We start from the raw sequence: 18,998 nt of genomic DNA, 5'->3' as shown, positions 1-18,998 counted from the left end.
GTTAAAGTTAAAAAAGTTGTATTTTGTCATTAGGGCAGGTGAAGTGATTGGCCTAGTGTACTTCACTCGTATATGTAATATGTTTAACAATCAATTCAGTTTTTTACATTACTCTAATAATTAGGACAAATAAACCTTTTAACTTATGTATATAAACAAAAGTAAATGTTAAAATGTAATATTTTTTAATTTGTGTACAATATTCAATATATTTATTACCGTGGGACCGATCTAAATTCGGTCTAAACTCTTATTTGGAGGAAATCATGACTCAAAACTTTTTAACAGGAGAGTATCGTACCATTTATAAAAATAATATATGTTTGAGCACTTATATAACTTATTAAAAATTATAAATATATTTTTCATTATATTTTTATTTTACAAATATGATGTGTTGACACTGTAAACTTTTCTTAAAGTTTAATTTGACAAAAGCTCTAGTACAAATTACAAAATCTTCATTAGATTTTTAGGTCGTTGTTGTAGGGCAAAAGAGTTGACTTTTCGTAGTTAACATTTTTGAAGTTGACTTGAAGCCCTCCTATCAAAATATCCAAATAATATCCGCGTGGACAACAATTTGATCGCAAGAGTGAAGTTTGAGAAGAAATATCAGGCCATATTATTGCGTAATAACTTATATCTTTCCAGATACTCTGTCGCCAACCACTACTTAAAGCACTGCTCTTGCATAATAACTTACAAATAATAATTTTTTTTTAAAATCTCATTAGAAATACTCCGTACAAGATGTTGGTAATAATCAAATCCGTGAACCATTATGGATGTGGAGGTCTCATGATCATAAGTTCATAACTTTGTATTGTTCCTATCTTTGACGATAAGCAAGGCACTGTTTGCTTTCTTTCACTTTCCTTTTATCTTCCACATATTATTGGAATTGATAAGCGAAAACGAATTATTCTTTTTTTTTTCTTTATTTAACATTTTTATTATTCCCAGTGTCACTAGTGAATCGTTTCACTTTGCTCACTCCTTAAGAAACAATACTTGTGAATATTCGGGCAAAAAAAAAAATGTAATGGTATTTTTATGTTTAAATCAATTAAATGGGAGATGGAAGTGATCAGTGAATTTATAATTCTAAATCAAGTCAAGTGATTTCTAAAAAGAAAAAAAAAAATCAAGTCAAGTGATAAATATAGCAACTTCAAACTCACCTTGCATTTTGACTGATTGATTATGTTTAGTGAAATTGCATAATATGTTTTGACACATACACACACATATATATAGGCGCTTCATTCTATCACGTTTAAATTCTTAAAATAAGAGGGCATTTATTTAACGAGAATTAGAGTAAAGTTCGAAGACAACTTTGTTATTGTACACCACACCTCATAATATGAGTATTATTTTATTTTAAGAGTCCGCATAGACAACTTAGTTGGCCACATGAGTGAAGTTTGAAAACAATTATCTGAGATGAGGCTCCTTGTGTGCAGTAAACAAAGGTCTAACTTCTGTATTCAGCTGAGTTATCATGATTTACATCCTCATACATGCTCTTATCTTGTCAGGGTTGGAGATTCAACCTTTTGGGAAGAATCATTTTGTTTTAAAAATTCGACATTGTGGTCATTGAAGACACAATTTTATTAATCATAAAATACATTAAACACACCATCAAATGCCTAGAGTTTTCATTGGAAGAATAATTAAAGATCACAATATAATCCCACAATATATGAAAGTGTGCAAAACTTGAGCAGCCGACAGCATGAGCTCAATTAGTGAGCAGTAGAAAATAATAAAGCGATGTAGACTTCCCAACTAATCCAATCCTCCAGGCTCCAGCTAATCCACACACCAATCACTACTAAATTAACAATCAATTCTGTATTAATCCCTAATCATAACTCATGTGACCCAACATTTTAAAACTACCAATACGGATATGCTCAATTAGTTCATAAGTCATAAATTAGGTGTGAAGACACAAGATTAAGGCGTTGATTGATAAAATAGTTAACTTATCAGTTAATTTTGACTTATTTAACCACTATTAGCTGTTTGATTTGGTTAAAAAATTAATATAGGTTAATCAGTTTTTTATAACTTTCAAATGTTAAAATTCAAAGTTTTTCAATTAAATTTTTTCATTATGGGGTCATACACAACCAAACATCAATATTAATAATCATTCCAATTCCACCCAACTATGCACAATACTTTTACCAAAACTCATTATCATTACCAAGCATTTGATTCTCATTCTAATTCTGATGCCTATGCGCAAACCAAACACACTCAAAATCATGATTGTCGTAATCCTCACGGTTACCTAAATTAATTATTGGACAGTAGATTGTGGCCAATAATGCAGGATTGAACATGGTTAGTAGTAGGGTTTGATGTTCTCATCAGTTAATGGACTAGGTCGTTGAACCGCTGTAATTTATCTATTATCTTCACAATTATATAGAGTGTGAAGTTTATATATAACAAAAAATTTAATTTTGTGAGCAAAGAAAAAAAATTTACTATTTAAAGAAGCAGTACAATATTGTAAAGTACCATGAAAATTGTGATACAAGAATGAGAGATGTGGTGAGGTTAGATATAAGGAAATCATTGAGGAAGAAAAGGTATGGGTGGGGTGAGGAGGGGGGGGGGGGGGTTCTGGAACAACAAGTGCAGATGGACCCCACTGCGATGCCTTGTTCAAGAGAAATGCTCCATTAATCACAACTCACGAGTACCTCTCTCTCACATGTGCAAGCTCCCCAATCTTCATCACTTCTTGCTGGCTGCCAGTATGCCACCCTCCCTTTGATATATCCAGGTCACCTCTTCAAAAAAAAAAAAAGTTTTCTGGAAATGTGAGTATCACGTTCTGGGAACACCAATATCAACTTCTTCCCCTTCCCCACACCCAAGCCGTAGATTTCTTCTTCTTCTTCTTCTTCTTCTTCTTCTTCTTTCCCAGATGGATTCCAGTGCCCTTCTTGACTATGCTCTGTTGAAGCTCACTCCAACCAGGACAAGGTGACTCTTCTTCACTTCTTCTCATCTCTGTGTGTGTTTGTGTGTGAGTATTTGCAGTGAAACTGACAAAGTTATGGTTTTTGGCATTTTGGGTTTCTTGGAAAATGATAAAGATGCGATCTTGTGGTGGTTTCCGGGGGCAAAACTGAGAAATTGGCTTCTGGGTTGGTGGAGCCTTTCATTGCTCACTTGAAGTTTGCCAAAGATCAGATTCCCAAAGGTGGGTATTCAATAGCCCTGCGCCCACCCTCCTCTGCAGCCTCCTGGTTCACTAAAGCCACATTTCAAAGGTAAATCTTCACAAATCTTGTCCCCCCAGGTTTAAATTGTTGTTGTACTATGATGTTGTTTGTGTTTGAATGGTAATTTATATGTTTTATGCTGTCTAAAGTACTGAGTTTTGAGTTTTGAGGCCATTGACTCATAAGCTAAGTTATGATATGACTTGTTAATAAATGGATCTGAGTTACTATGACTTTGTGAGTTTGGATTGATTGAAGGTTGAGGCTAGTCAGTCTTATTGGTGTGTTTTAATTTGTGCCAGATTTGTGCGCTTTGTTAGTACGCCTGAGATTCTTGAGAGATTTATGCGATTAGAGAAAGAGATTTTGCAGATTGAGAGCTCCAACAATGAATCCAACAGCATTTCAAAATCAAGTTCAGAGGAAGGTAATGTTAACTGTTATGCCACTCGGAATAAGTTGACTTCTCCTAGGATGTGTTCGAGCTCGAGTTAGTTCCTAGATAGATTCCCACGTTCTCTCTAGCGAGTGGCAGTTTAGCGCTCTGATTATGATTGAAAAAGTCGAAGGTTCAGTATGCAGCGTATTTAATCACGTATTAGGGCATTGATCTGTGTCTGTTGAATTTAAAAGCTTTTTTTATGTTACTTTCACTTTTTAAGGAAGCGCTCTAGTGTATGAACAGATACTGTTGACTCTTTGTGCTCAGTAGGTTGAGAAAGTAGCTATGAACAGATACTACATTGTAACAGAGTCAATAGTACTTCAAAAAAAAAGAGGAAGCGCTCAAGTTTTCTTTAGCTTGTATTGTTGTATTAGCGTTAATTGTTTATCTTTGCAGGGACGCCACCGGCTAAGTCAAAAGGTGAAGTTGATGGAGATGAAAGTACTGCAGCGAAGGAAAACTCGAAGTAAGTGATCTTACTTGAATTAACTGGTTCGTTGATGATATAATCTCTGGTGTCAAGTCATTAAGTTACTGTGTTGTAAAGGTATCGCCTCCAATGTCTTTTGGACACTCGTAAAGCCTTGCTCAGGAAAGAGCAAGCGATGGCTTATGCTCGTGCCACAGTAGCGGGATTTGAAGTGGAGCAGATGGATGATCTCATATGCTTTGCTAATGCTTTTGGTGCCTCGCGTCTAAGGTATAATAGTGGAATTGGGAAGTCTATTTTTGGCGGCGTACATTTAAATGTCTCTAAGCCCTTCTGATGCCGATCCATAATTCAGGGAGGCGTGCATTGATTTCATGGAACTTTACAAGCAAAAACACACCGATTGCCAATGGATGGATGAGGTAACAGCAATGAAGGCGTTCTCCCCAGCAGAGCTCTCGTTTCTGGGGAATTCAGGGGTTGTATTAGCTTGTGAGAACGGTAACGGGTCACTTGTGCGCAGTTGCTCCTTGGATACCTCGTCTGATTCAAAGGAAAGCCAGCTGAACTCCGACGGTGTTGGAGGTTCGTATTTTTATTCCCTTTTCATAGACGTAATGGTGTCATCACTCATCATGCTGGGCTTTCCATTCCATTTTGGTACACTTAGACCTAATCCTTTCTAGTTCCCAGACTCGGCTTTTGCAAGCATAAGCTGCAAGGGACGGTGTTAATGTCCTAAAGTATCACGAAACATAGACATTTTTTTTTATCTCCAGCGGAAATTTCGTTCTCTGCTGATTTATAACTACTTGCAGATAATACCCTGCCTGCATCGACGAAAGCTCAGATGCAGATGCCATGGCCAAATCAAATGCCACCTTATATGTACAATTTCCCGGGCCCTGTTCCACCAATGTCTTTCCCTGGTATGCATCCTGTACCGCCATATTATCCAGGGCATATGCACTGGGCGCAAGCTGTGGATGATGCAAGTAATGGTCTTTCACGAGAAAATAGTCGTAAACATCACCACAAATCGTCGAGGAAAAAGGAAAAAGTTTCTCATTCAGATGCTCCTGAAAGTTCAGAAGATGAAAACAATGCATTGACCAACTCGGACTCCGAAACGGATTCAGATGAATCGGGGAAGGATGAAAAAGAGCATTTGTCAAGGCAGCAGACACATGGTAGGAAGCACAAGAAGAAATCCTCAAAAACAGTTGTCATCCGTAATATCAACTATATTACCTCGAAGCGGAGGGATGGTGGATTTGATGACTCTTCTTCACTCGAAACCACATCGCTCGATGAGGATTCTATCAAGCAGCAGGTGGATGATGCAATATCGGTATTAGAACAAGGCCACAACAAAAAGACGCATAAGCACAGCAATAGAGGACATCAGGATTCCAAACCTCACAATGGATCGAATGGTGGTTTCGAAAACTGGGATGCTTTCCAAAACATTCTGATGAGTCAGGAAGACGAGGAGAAGCAAACTGTATCCTTCAACGGTGAAGACTGTATGATGAAAAATTCTGATGACGGAGTCACAAATGGCCATGCTGTTAACTTGGAATCTGAGAAAGTTAGGAGGAAACATTTGCTTTCTGATGATTCTGTTATTGTGACAGAAAGAAACGGAGCACATACTGGGGATGCTGGCACACTTGATTTTGCAAATGGTGAGGATATTCGTCCCGGTATGAAAAGACGGGATTCTGAGAATGTGCAGTTTTTGTTGCCTCAAACTAGGGAAGGATCAGGCAGCACTACTCTCGGAACTGCATCTGACTTTGCTGTGGAATCATGCACCATCAGAAACAAGAGTGGCGATGATTGGTTCGTTGCCAATAAGCCCGGGAATTTTGAAAGACAAGGGGCTAAAGATATGATATTTGAAAATGGAGACAGCTTGTTAAGTGATAGAGAAGCTAATAAAAGAGCTACTGCAATTGACGATTCTTTCATAATACAATCCCGATCAATGTCAGATGACCAATGCAGTTCTCAGTGGAAAACCGACATCAACATGGATGCAGACTTCATTACAGCAGCACAGCCCGAAAATAGTGATCCTGTTGTTTCACAAACCAAGCCTAGTAGCGGTGAAGCTAATGATCTGTGTGTAGTGCTTGCACGGGATCCCGGTATGGAGTCTGCCGAGGTGTCTTGGATGCCAGAATTGGATTATGAGATGGAAGCTTCTTTTGCGGGGATCAATAAAAGCTCCCCTGCTACTGAATCAAACGCTCAGGCTGAAGAAAGTTCTCCCGTTAAGGGTGTCAAGAAAGGTAATAAGAAGGATATGAGTCCTTCAACAAAGACGCCAGCAAAGGATACAAAGTCTAAGTTATCTCCAGGATACCTCTCAAGAAGTAGGATTGAGGCTTTATCAAAAAGCAAGAAGATATCTCCTACAAATAAGCCGGGAGTCCAAAAGAGCAAATTAGAAAGGGTAAGACTAATACATCTTGATATTGAGTTTTTATATATATTTTGGACCAAATTTATTTATTTATGCTTGCCTTATACAGGAGGAAGAAGCTCGTAAAAGGACGGAAGAGTTGGTGCTTGAAAGGCAGAGAAGAATTGCTGAAAGGACTGCTGCCAGTGGTCTTACCCCATCGCCATCCAAAAAAGTCCCAGCCGGCAGTAAAACAGCTTCTCCCAAGCTGGAAAAGCACAGGGTTCAACCTAGTAACTCCCGCGTCAAAGCATCCTAGACCTCCTCCTGAATATGTAAAGATCGAAACTTCCTGAGATTTGGCTAGACATGGACACAAAACACTTCTCCTATGATCCTAAATCCCAGAAATTCTTCCTCTTCATTGAACGCCCAGCAACGTGTGCTTGTTCCTGCAAAAACATTCTCACCAAGTCCCGTCATTGTAAGTTGTTTCCAGTCCTCTTTTTTTTGGTTGAGCCAAGATTTGCACTGCCAATTTACCCATTTTTACAATGTAAATCTATGAATGTAAATTTGTTGGTCCAATAATACATGTAATGATCATTCTTGTTTCCACCATCTAGAAGGATAAGATAAGCTTTGGATATTACCAGGCAATTTATTTGTGAGTGTTATTGCAGGCTTCCTTAGCAGCCTGATTGTTACTTATTTATTTATAAAATGTGTGAAACATTTTGTATATTTATTAGACTTAAAGGAATATGAATTGTTTTTTGCTCTAATATTTTTCTCTTCAGTTGTTTTTTACTGTTCTCTACAATAATTTTCTATTCAATCCCATCCTGCTGCCAAGTTATATTGTGAAAATCAGAATGTAGCTGAAACTTTCAAAATTGTTTCGCGCTTGGTTGGTGATTGAGTTTATTCTGCTTTTAGTTTTCAATTATAGAAACATATCAAACTCGTTTACCAATTGAAATTTTTTTCCAATTTTCTGAGAAGTTAGAGAACTAAAAACATAAAACATGTTTACTAGCACAATTTTCTATTTTGGAAACAGGAAATAATTTTTCAATTTTTTTTAAAAACTCAAAAACTATTACCTTTGTTTTTTCTTTTTCTTTTAGTCCTTGATTTTTTCTTTAAACTTACTTTGTACTAAAAAATGTTGGCTCATGAGGTCAAAAGTTCAAAACATTTCTGTCTTGGACTGAAAATGAAACAAATCAAAGTTTAGAAAACAAAAATGAAAACATCCCATAAATAGGGACCACATAAAAATAAACTCGATTGTGAATTAAAAAATAAAAATACAATAATAATAATAATAATAAACCCAGTTTCTGCGTGATTGGAAAATGAAAACATGATGGCATTAGAAGTTCCCAGGATTCTAATATTAGATTGGTCTAACCATAGAATTTGGCTTATCATACCAAATATAGAGTGAGAGTTTGTCTTTAAACAAAGCAAAGTTTCCAAAAAAAAATTCATTCTTACCGATTTAGATTCTTTTTTGACCCAAAAAAGAAATATTTTTCTCATCCCAATTCCACTTTCTTTTTTCTCTCTGTTGAAAACGAAGGAGAAAAGAGGTATCCATGTATGCTTTCCAAAGCCAGACCTAGACAACAGACAGCATCTACAACAACAACAATACGTTATGGAAGAAAAATCTTCATTTCTTTTCTTTTTATCAAGAATTTCCCCTTTGAATTTGAATATTTTCAGACATTATTGTCATAATGTTAATCCATTCAAAATGTTCTTTACCATTATCATAATCTTTCTCTTGTCCTCAATCTTCCGTTTCTTCCGTCGTCATGGTCTGAGTTGCCTGAACCCAAGAAAGTTTATTGCCAGTAAAAAGTTAAACTATTATATTGATTATTCTACCATGCAACTTCGTGGCTGGCTATGCAAAAGCTTTTTCAGATTGGAGATGGCAATTGGAGCATGCTATGGTGTTTCTCCTTTCTCTTTCCGCAGGAAGAAGTTTTCTGCATTAATGGAGGTATTCCTTCACATTTCTCTTCACAATGCATATTCATGAATGAAAATCGTGTCTATATATCATAAAGGAAATCTGTATTCATGCATGTGTTGATTGCTAATCAAATATACAAATTGCAAGGCAATGATGATCTTATGAATGCAGCAGCTATTGCAAATTTGTGAGTCTTTGTGAACGTGTAAATGTAGTGTGATGTGTTTTTGACAGGAAAAAGAAACGTTGGAGGAGGAAAGTGAGATGAATATTGAACCAAATAGTAGTCAGGAAATAGATAGTGCAGCAAATATTAGCAAAGAAACAAAAGGTACTACTGAACGCAAGCCGTGTGGGTTGGCAAGCAACTTCATGGTCATGACAGAGCTTAGGAACAAGACGCTCACCTTGAGGGACCTGCTCGATTTGTCTCCCTGCATTGGCTCTGCATCTGTACATGAGGTAGTACTCTCTATCTGATTGCTTCACATTGGTAAGTTGAACTCTTGTTTCTGATTAACTGGGTTCTAATCTGGTTTTGGACTGGAGATTGTCCACAGCTGTTGATATTGACTCTGAAGGATCTACACGCGCTCTATCCTTCCCTCGAGCAGATTGATGTGTCTGAAATAGAAGGAGCAAGCATGGATCAGGTTTCGTAACATTCTAAACAGTTTTAAGCAACAGAAACTGATATGCAGTACTAAAGTGGAAAGTCCTTTTGTGGTTACAGGTACTGAATTCCTTCTGCAGTGCTCTGGAATCAATTGGTGAAATGTGGACTGGAAATGACGAATGGATGATCAAATGCAAAGATGATATGTTCAACTCTGAATCCAACAATTTGGAGCACTATGGTAACTTGCAGCCCTTCTCTGGGACTAAGTTGGAGACTTCTTTTTTTTTGGATTGATAAGATTCTTACAAATTTCTTGCAGTACTGGCAATGCTGGAAGACATGATTCATCTAACAAGTGAAAGGATGTTTGAAGATGAGCAGATGGTTGATAGTCCAAATGCATTTGGCAGGCTTTGGTCTGAGCCTTGCTCTCCAGTAACCCCAACTTCTGTCCTTCCTGGATTCTGCAATGTTCCAAAAAAGAGTAAAAAGGGTTGTTATTCTACACCAATTCGTCAATTACCACTCAAAGTTGGACCAGTTGGAAAACTTAACCCTGTTGATGTCCGGCACGTGTCATTACATATGTTCTCTCATGTAGTGGCTCAAGATCCTAACTATATGGTTCAGGTAACAAATACAGGTAGCCCATTGAAGGAACAACAGCCGGGGACTGAAGAAAAGCATGAGTCTCAAGTAAACATAGCAGATGGCAGGTGTGAGGTGAAAGAAGGCCATGACAAGATGGTAGACTCACCTAAGATTCTAATTGCTAAATTGGAAGAGAGTAAAGAAGATGATAATAGAGATTGGAATGATGGTTCAATTATTCAATTGGTGCCAGCTTGTATCACCATGGATATGCTTTTACAAACATCTTTTCTCACAAAGCTGCATTCTGATGCAGCAAAACAGGAACCGCCATTTGCATTATCGTCAGATGGGGTAGAACTGCAAATATCAACACCATCACAGCAATTAACATTACCCCCAAAATTGCCATCAAATCTTAAACCAGGAGTAGCAGCATCACCTCCATCCCCACCCCTACCATCACTGGCACCGAAATTTTTTGTGCTGCTTCCTCCTCCCCCTCCACCCGATCCATCAACAGAGACAAGGGACAGTGTTGTGCAGCTTCTTTCTCCTCCACCACCACCCCAACCATCAATATCACCAAGAGACAGTGTTGTGCTGCTTCAGCCTCCTCCCCCACCCCTATCATCAATGGCACCGAAATTTTTTGTGCTGCTTCCTCCTCCTCCCCCTCCACCCGATCCATCAACAGAGCCAAGGGACAGTGTTGTGCAGCTTCTTCCTCCTCCACCACCACCCCAACCATCAATATCACCAAGAGACAGTGTTGTGCAGCTTCAGCCTCCTCCCTCACCCCTACCATCAATGGCACCAAAATTTTTTGTGCTGCTTCCTCCTCCTCCCCCTCCACCTGATCCATCAACTGAGCCAAGAGACAGTGTTGTGCAGCTTCTTCCTTCTCCACCACTACCCCAACTATCAATAGAACCAAGAAACAGTGTTGTGCAGCTTCCTCTTCCCACTCCACCCCAGCCATCAATAGGACCAAAAGACAGTGTTGTGCAACTTCCCCCTCCTCCACCTCCACCCCCTCCCCAACCATCAACAGCACCAAGACACAGTGATGTGTTGCTTCCTCCTCCCCCACCATACCCACCCCAACCAATAATAGCACCAAGTCATAATGTTGCTCTGCTTCCCCTGCCCCCCACTCCACCACCACCACCCCAACCATTATTAGAGTCAAAAGACAATCTTGTGCTTCCATCTTCCCCTCCACCTCTTCCATTGACATTGGAAAATATAGCAAGTTCTCCCCCACCACCACCTCCTACTTCAAATGGAACAGCACCACCTCCACCTCCACCACTCATTACTTCAAATGGAACAGCACCACCTCCACCTCCACCGCCCATTACTTCAAATGGAACAGCACCACCTCCACCTCCACCGCCCATTACTTCAAATGGAACAGCACCACCTCCACCTCCACCGCCCATTGCTTCAAATGGAACAGCACCTCCTCCACCTCCACCACCCATTACTTCAAATGGAACAGCACCTCCTCCACCTCCACCACCCATTACTTCAAATGGAGCATCACCACCTCCACCTCCACCACCCATTACTTCAAATGGAACAGCACCACCTCCACCTCCACCCATGTCTTCAAATGGAACAGCACCAGTACCGCCTCCACCCATGTCAATAGGAAAAGGAGGTGCATGTCCACCACCTCCAGCATTGGCTGGTGGCATAAATCTACGCACCAAGAAAACTTCTAAGTTGAAGCGATCTTCACAGATGGGTAATCTTTACCGGCTTCTCAAGGTAAAAGTGGAAGGATCAAGTTTAAATGGTAAATCAGCGAGAAAGGGAAAAGTTGGTGCTGCTTCATCAGGAGGTAAGCAAGGAATGGCTGATGCACTGGCAGAGATGACAAAAAGGTAAAACACTAACAGATGTCCAACAAATCCTTCTGCAAGATATCTCACTTACTTCCAATTGCATCATTGTTGTCTATAATCTTTCTAAATTTATTTCTCAGGTCAACCTATTTCATACAAATTGAAGAGGATGTTAAAAATCATGCAAGTGCAATCAAGGAGATGAAAACAGCAATTGCTACTTTCCAAACATCAGACATGTCTGAGCTCATTAAGTTCCATAAATTTGTGGAATCACATCTTGAAAAACTAACTGATGAATCTCAGGTATATTCATATTAAACCCATTCTTAAACCACTCCCACTCTTAAAACCATTTATGATTTAGTAGTTTTAAATTCTTCATGGTGCAGGTGTTGGCAAGATTTGAAGACTTTCCAACTAAAAAGTTGGAAGCATTAAGGATGGCAGCAACACTCTATTCCAAGTTAGATGATATAGCTTCTACTTTACAGAATTGGCCAATAGCGTCGCCTTTTGGCCAGCTTCTTGACAGAGCTGAGGGTTATATCAGCAAGGTAAGCCCAATTCATAAACAGCATAATAAGGTGCCTTTATTTGTTTAGACTTTAGACTGATATCTCTTTTATGTAGATCAAAGGAGATCTGGAGAAGATAGAACAAACTAAAGATGACGAGGCAAAGAAATTTGCCAGTCACAAAATTACTTTTGATTTTGCCATCCTTGTACGCATCAAAGAGTTTATGGTGGATGTGTCCTCAAACTGTATGGAGTTGGCACTTAAGGTCAGTTCAGCCACACAACATCTAGGGCTATAAGCACTATAGTAAAACCTTAGTTATCTAACTAAGGAACACATTGGCCAAGGATCTCGTGGTCCAATGGCACCAAGTCCCTCCCTCATATGGGAGGTTGTGGGTTCGAGCCTCAATGGAGGCGATATTGACTCTTTGTAATTCAATAGGTTGAGAAAGTAGTTATGAACAGATACTGCATTGTAATAGAGTCAATAGTATTCAAAAAAAAAAAAAAAAAAACTAAGGAACACATTTAAACACTTTTTGGGATATTGATTCAGGAGTGGAGAGATGCAAAGACAAGAGAGAAAGAACCAAGCGGACAGTCAAACAATAATGGGCGCAAAAATGGATCTACTGGTAAAATACTTTGGAAGGCCTTCCAATTTGCATACAGAGTTTACACCTTTGCTGGGGGAATAGATGACCGTGCTGACAAGTTGACAAAAGAACTCGCTCATGAGATCGAGACAGAGCCTAATCCTTGAACATATAAAATTGAATGTCTTAATCTTGCAAGTGCTTCTCGAGGTTGTGATGTACATACATGTACTAGGAGTCAATTATCACACGCTGTATACCATGTATATTGTTCACGAAAACACATGGGGCAACTAAGAAAACTCTAGCCTTGGAGTTATCAGTCACAGTCTCATTTCATCAATAACTCAGCCAGTCCTATTGAGTTTCTAAAATTTGTCTGTTCCATGTTGATCATACACCATACAAACACATAGCAACAATATCAAACTACTATGACTATTGTTCAGTGTACTGGATGTGGATAGTTACAGCCCTACGGGCGGGACTATTGTTCAGTGTACTGGATGTGGATAATTACAGCCCTACGGGCGGTTAATTCGACTTTGCAGTACAGTATACAGAAACCAATAGAAACACAGAACTTCACTATCAATAGCATTCATAAACAACACAGAAGCTATAAAATATATTCAAATTCTTTGAGACAAACTAACAAACACCTGATTCGCAATTATAAATCGTACCTGAAGGTCAAGGATTGTTGTTTGATCTGGAGAGATGGAGCCTCCACACTCCTGAGTGAGCTCTGAAGTGAACGTGGGAAATAATGGGACCAAGAGACGCCATCCCAATAATAAGCTGGAAGTAAAAAGGGAAAACGACGCCGTCGGATGAAGTTAGTTGAGTAATTGAAGAGTTGTTCCAGGTTACGAAATTGCCGCCTGGATTTTAGTTCAACGGCCAAACTCCAAAGAAGTTAATCTATATGCCTTTTTATTTTACCCCGATATAATTTTATAGCAAAAAAATTACATTTTTACTTTTTACACCTTCAATTATTTCCTATTAATCATTCTATTTCATAACCCTTTTAGTCCGCTTAACAACATGAATATGATTAAAAATCGTTAAAATTTTACTTAAAAATATCTTTAGTGAAGGAGGCGATTGGCGGTCATTGCTTTAACTTGTTGAAAGCGCACCGAAACCTTAATATATAATTGGTTATTACATGTTAATAATTAGATTTTGGGTGTCGATTTATGAAAATGATATTGATGTGTTTAATTGTAACATTTACAAGTTCATCAATCATCACGAGTCTAATTGACTTTTCGTGTAAAATTCATTAGTCTACTTGATCATTTTTCATATTTTATTTATGTTTTTCCATAGTTATATATAACTCTCTTTAATCTGTATTTCATATGAAAATAAATAAATAAAACTTGATTTTAATAGGTTCGCATATAGAAATTAATTGAACTATGTATCACAAATTCACAATTAAAGAGAAAACTTTCAGACATAATAGAATAATAATTTGTAAAGAAGAAAGATAATAAATTACTAAAATATATATGATTTTGTTGTTATATGGACTAAAATTACAAAAAAAAAAAAAAAAAAAATTTAAAAAATTACACAAGTCACCAAATATTCTACCACCCTCGACATTTAAGTTATATTTACTGTATGAACAGATATTACATTATACTCTGTAACATTGAGTGAATAGTACTCAAAAAAATGTATACCTAATATCTAAATTTAAATGGCATAAAAAATTAGACCAAGGTATATAAAAATCAAGAAGCCTCCTATTAAGCCCGCATGTGTAACTCAGTTGATTATAAAAATTTATTGAAGTTTAGAAAGAAAGATAAGTAATCAAATTACCAAAGACCTTGTGGTATAGTGGCACTCGATTTACACACCTAAATTCTTTATGTCAAATACTACATTATAAAAGAGTAAATAATAATTTAAAAAAAAAAAAAGAAAAAAAAAAAAGGGTTTCGAGCCCTAACAGCCACCCACAGCTAATGTGTCACCTTTTAGCACCTCCAAACACGCTTGGAGGGCATGCATGATAACAATCATTTAAATATTCTTTAGTCAACATCATTTCGTCATTATGAAACTCCATTCAAGCAATTATATATATACTCCTTATCTTATAGTGTATCCGGTGAGAACCCCAAGAACACCGTCATGGAAGATCAGTACTCCATCTTCTCAGTGCTTCTTTCATTTCTCTTCATTGTCGGAGCAATGGGGCTTTGGAAAAGATATTCGAGCAGTGGTCGGCGCGCGAAGCTCCCGCCGGGCCCGAGAAAGCTTCCTCTGATCGGAAATTTGCACCAATTATCCGGTTCCACGCCGCACCGTCGTCTGAGGCAGTTGGCCGAGAAGTACGGACCAATAATGCACGTCCAGCTCGGCGAGGTTCCGGCCGTCGTCATCTCGTCGCCGGAGGCGGCGAAAGCGGTTATGAAAACTCACGACCTGGTCTTCGCAACCCGGCCGGAGATCCTGATGTCGAAGATCGTCGGCTACGACAGCAGCCACATCGCCTTCTGTCCCTACGGCGATCTCTGGCGGCAGCTCCGGAGGATCTGCGTTTTGGAGCTCCTCAGCGCGCGGCGCGTGCAATCGTTCGAACCGATTCGCGCGGGAGAAGCCGACGCGCTCATCTCTCGCATCTCCTCCGCTTTTTCCGGGGGCAAAATAACGGCCGTGAATCTCAGCCAGATTATTTACTCGTTCACTAATAGCGTCACCGCTCTGGCCGCGTTCGGCGAGAAATCGAAGCATCAAGAGCGATTCATGGCCACGATGAAGAGAATAACGGAGCTGGCGGGAGGATTTGAGCTGCCGGACATATTTCCTTCGCTTACGTTACTGCACTCGTTGGGCGGTGCTAAGAAGGAAATGATAAAAATACACCGGGAAGTCGACGGGCTTCTTGACGCCATTATTGATGAGCATAGAGCTAGAAGAAGGAATGATGGAACGGGCGGTAGTAACGCCATTGAAGATCTTGTTGATGTGCTGCTTAGGGTTCAGCAGAGTGGTGACCTTGAAGTTCCCATCACATTGAACACCATCAAAGCTACCATTCTGGTATGTATCTTTTTGTATCTTACTAACTATTCCACTAAATCAAGAAAAACAACTTAGATAACCCAATCAAGTTAGTCAGAGTGATAGCTTCATAATTAAAAGGTTACAATTTCAACTCTAAACAGTAACCGTTTATGACTTTATTGATTTGAGCTGGTCGGCTATAGAGAACCTAGATTAATCTACCTCGGTTGGTTAGGGTTACAATTTACAATGTGAGATTTATTCCGTGCAAATCCTTGAATATAATAGTGACAAGTGTTGCAAGAATTCCACATATGTATCGATTAATGCGTGCCTAGGCGCTAGGTGTTGGCCGGCCGCCTAGCGTATCACCATAATCGATGATCTAGGCAGCTGGCTGACTAGGCCATCTAGGCACCAACTAGGTCAGCCTAGTCGACCAATTAGCTATTGTTCCCTTATTTTTTTAAATAGGTTATTTCACTCCAAATGACTTCATTTTAAGCGAGATAACCTTAAATTGTTCAAACGTTTTTATGTTAATATTTAATATTTTAGTATTAAATAATTTATAATTTTCCTTCTTAAAAATTTTTAAATAAAATTTAAAAAAAAATACCGGCGCCTATTAATCGCAACATAGGCGCCATAGATGCTAGGCGCTCCCCAAATGCCAGTGATTATGAGTTTTTTTTGTCATTCCGGACAAATAAAGTTAGATTAATTTACTCCAGCTAATTAAGCTGGTGGAGTTCTTAACTTTATAACCCGCCACAATCCACATACCACAATGTTCCAAAAGCATCCGCCGGGCAGGGCTTTTGGGTTTCCTTAGGAGATTACAAAATCTTTCAACTATTTTAATCAAGAATAATCTCATATAAAAAGTTGAACTATAAATTAAAATTTGAAAAATCTGATCAAACCGTCTTTATAAGGTTTCTGTATCTCCCATCTCAGAATCGGAACCGAATCATAATCATTACGTACGTGTCACTCAGTCGATGTCTTTATAATGTGTATTCATGAATATAAAACATAATGTGAGCATAATACACCAAACTGTACTGCCCACATGATCGTTGTCCTATTATTCAGGAAATGTTCACGGCAGGGACAGACACCTCATCAGGCGTCGTAGAATGGGCGATGTCGGAACTGATGAAGAATCCTCACGTGATGGAGAGGGCGCAAGCCGAGGTGAGGCAATCTCTCCTGGGAAAACCCGAAATCAAGGAATCAGATATTCAGCAACTCCATTACCTGAAACTCGTGATCAAAGAAACATTGAGACTCCACCCGCCGATCCCGCTGCTACTCCCCCGACAATCAAGGGAGGACTGCGAGATCAACGGCTACGATATCCCGGCCAAAACCAGAGTGATTGTGAACGCGTGGGCGATCGGCAGGGACTCGGAGCACTGGGAAAACGCGGAATCATTCCAACCGGAGAGATTCCTGCGGGATTCCTCGGCGGACTTCCGAGGAAAACACTTTGAGTTCATACCGTTCGGGGCGGGGCGGAGGATGTGCCCCGGGATGTTGTTCGGGCTCGTTAACGTTGAGGTTCCGCTCGCGAGACTGCTGTTCCACTTTGACTGGAAACTGCCCGACGGAATTGAAGCCGGAGAGCTTGACATGACGGAGGGGTTTGGGGTGACAATGAGGAGACTCAACAACTTGCATTTGATTGCAATACCCTGCACTTGACACTAGTTTTTAGTAAGAAAATGAGTTCAACTATAGTATTGTGAAATCAAATACTACTTCTGTCTCATTTTACCTGTCTTGTTTACTATTAATTGGTCAAATCAACTCTTTCTTCATTGCTTATTTTCTTTAGTAATTTTTAATTATTTTTAAATTTGATTTTTTGTGTTTAATAGTACTTTTAATGTAGTTTCTAAATATATAAATTTTATATACTAATACTAAATTTAATATTATGAAAAATTGAATTAAAAATAACTTCAGTCAAGCCTCGTTAACCGAATCAGACAAACAAAATGGGACGGAGGTAGTAATAAAGTAATCATGTAAGATTATTAGTATTGTGAAAATCAAATAATAAAATAATGGGAAAAGGGTCAAATAAGCCCTCCAACTTTACCTAAGGAGTCAATTAGGCCCCTGAACATTTTAAAGTAACAATTAAACCCATCAACATTATATTTTGATGCAAAAAAGTCCATAAGCCTATTAATGACCTGTGATCACAGGTCATTAAGATTCCGGTCAAATTTTCGGCACACTCAGGCTATATTTCGGCACAAAACCCAGTGGTTGCCTTCTCCAGTGAGTCACCGGCGACCGTCGAACGGTCGCCCTTGACTTTTGTGCCGGAATATGGGTGCTGAAAATTTGACCGGAATCCTAGTGACCTGTGATCACAGGTCATTAACAGGTTTATGGACTTTTTTGCATCAAAATACAATGTTGATAGGTTTAATTGCTACTTTAAAATGTTCAGGGACCTAATTGACTCTTTAGGTAAAGTTGGAAGGCTTATTTGACCCTTTTCCCTAAAATAATCATCTAAGAGTATTAGTATTGTGAAAATCAAATAATAAAGTAATCATTTTGATGTGGGCTTTTCAGGAACCTTAGCTTATGTCCATCCCTACAGGCTGAATCATTAACCTCAAGGGCCCCGAGCGCTCCAACCGACATAGTATGTGGATGATGACCACAAGGCCTTTGGCATTTTTAATAAGCTCATCAGACGCATTAAACTAAATTTTTTTTAAAGATTTGTTTTTTTTTTCTTTTTTCTTTTTTCTTTTTCCCCTTCCCTCCCGTATTATATTTCATAGTCACACCTATAAAAATTACAACTATTGAAGATGGTTGAGTATATTGGAGAATGTCATTGGTGAAAGTGACCTAAAATCGAGCTAATTTGACAAACTTGTTGATTATTAAGACACTTGAAAAAAAAAAAAAAAAAAAAGACACTTGAAAAGATTAAGAGAACTTTACACAATAATAAAATATCAAATAAACAAAATTTGAGATTTAGTTCAAAAGTCTTGGTCAAAGTTTGGCTAAAAACCAATCAATACTAAATGATTGGGGCAGTGTCACAATTAATAATGGACGAATTGGTGTTGTTGAAAACGTTACATTAACAAATCAAATTAGCCATTTTAACCATTTCCTATGCAACTTTGCTGGTTAATCAAATCATAATGGTATTTACATGAAATATTATTATATCAAGTAACTTGACATTTGGGGGGGGGGGGGGGGGGGGC

The 18,998-nt window shown here is 38.6% G+C and overlaps 3 protein-coding genes and 1 long non-coding RNA gene across 4 annotated transcripts; 3 read left to right on the top strand and 1 right to left on the bottom strand.

The window, feature by feature from the left end:
- Window positions 1-2,726: 2,726 nt before the first annotated feature.
- Window positions 2,727-7,324, top strand: LOC116032078 (COP1-interacting protein 7). The gene is made up of 8 exons (XM_031274480.1): window positions 2,727-3,012; window positions 3,126-3,302; window positions 3,557-3,681; window positions 4,096-4,165; window positions 4,247-4,399; window positions 4,485-4,714; window positions 4,948-6,590; window positions 6,670-7,324. The coding sequence occupies exons 1-8, from the start codon at window positions 2,954-2,956 to the stop codon at window positions 6,856-6,858; spliced, it is 2,646 nt and encodes an 881-aa protein (XP_031130340.1). The 5' UTR covers window positions 2,727-2,953; the 3' UTR covers window positions 6,859-7,324.
- A 728-nt stretch (window positions 7,325-8,052) lies between these two features.
- LOC116031652 (uncharacterized protein At4g04980) lies at window positions 8,053-13,085 on the top strand. The gene is made up of 9 exons (XM_031273915.1): window positions 8,053-8,556; window positions 8,764-8,991; window positions 9,090-9,182; window positions 9,263-9,386; window positions 9,468-11,631; window positions 11,733-11,898; window positions 11,985-12,149; window positions 12,226-12,378; window positions 12,672-13,085. Exons 1-9 carry the CDS (start codon window positions 8,206-8,208, stop codon window positions 12,876-12,878), a joined length of 3,651 nt encoding a protein of 1,216 aa, XP_031129775.1. The 5' UTR covers window positions 8,053-8,205; the 3' UTR covers window positions 12,879-13,085.
- LOC116031653 lies at window positions 8,089-9,436 on the bottom strand. The gene is made up of 4 exons (XR_004100632.1): window positions 9,261-9,436; window positions 8,937-9,153; window positions 8,316-8,542; window positions 8,089-8,184 (listed from the first exon to the last, which is right to left on the bottom strand). It is a non-coding gene; the product is annotated as an uncharacterized LOC116031653 (long non-coding RNA).
- Window positions 13,086-14,868: 1,783 nt separating the features above from the next.
- LOC116033523 (cytochrome P450 71D7-like) lies at window positions 14,869-17,554 on the top strand. The gene is made up of 2 exons (XM_031276269.1): window positions 14,869-15,780; window positions 16,843-17,554. The coding sequence occupies exons 1-2, from the start codon at window positions 14,869-14,871 to the stop codon at window positions 17,452-17,454; spliced, it is 1,524 nt and encodes a 507-aa protein (XP_031132129.1). The 3' UTR covers window positions 17,455-17,554.
- Window positions 17,555-18,998: the final 1,444 nt, after the last annotated feature.

The sequence above is a fragment of the Ipomoea triloba genome, chromosome 10 (assembly GCF_003576645.1).
Source record: "Ipomoea triloba cultivar NCNSP0323 chromosome 10, ASM357664v1".
In the NCBI taxonomy this organism is placed as follows: Eukaryota; Viridiplantae; Streptophyta; class Magnoliopsida; order Solanales; family Convolvulaceae; genus Ipomoea; species Ipomoea triloba.
The sequence above is the reverse complement of the archived record's forward strand: the minus strand, read 5'-3'. Positions and strand labels throughout refer to the sequence as shown.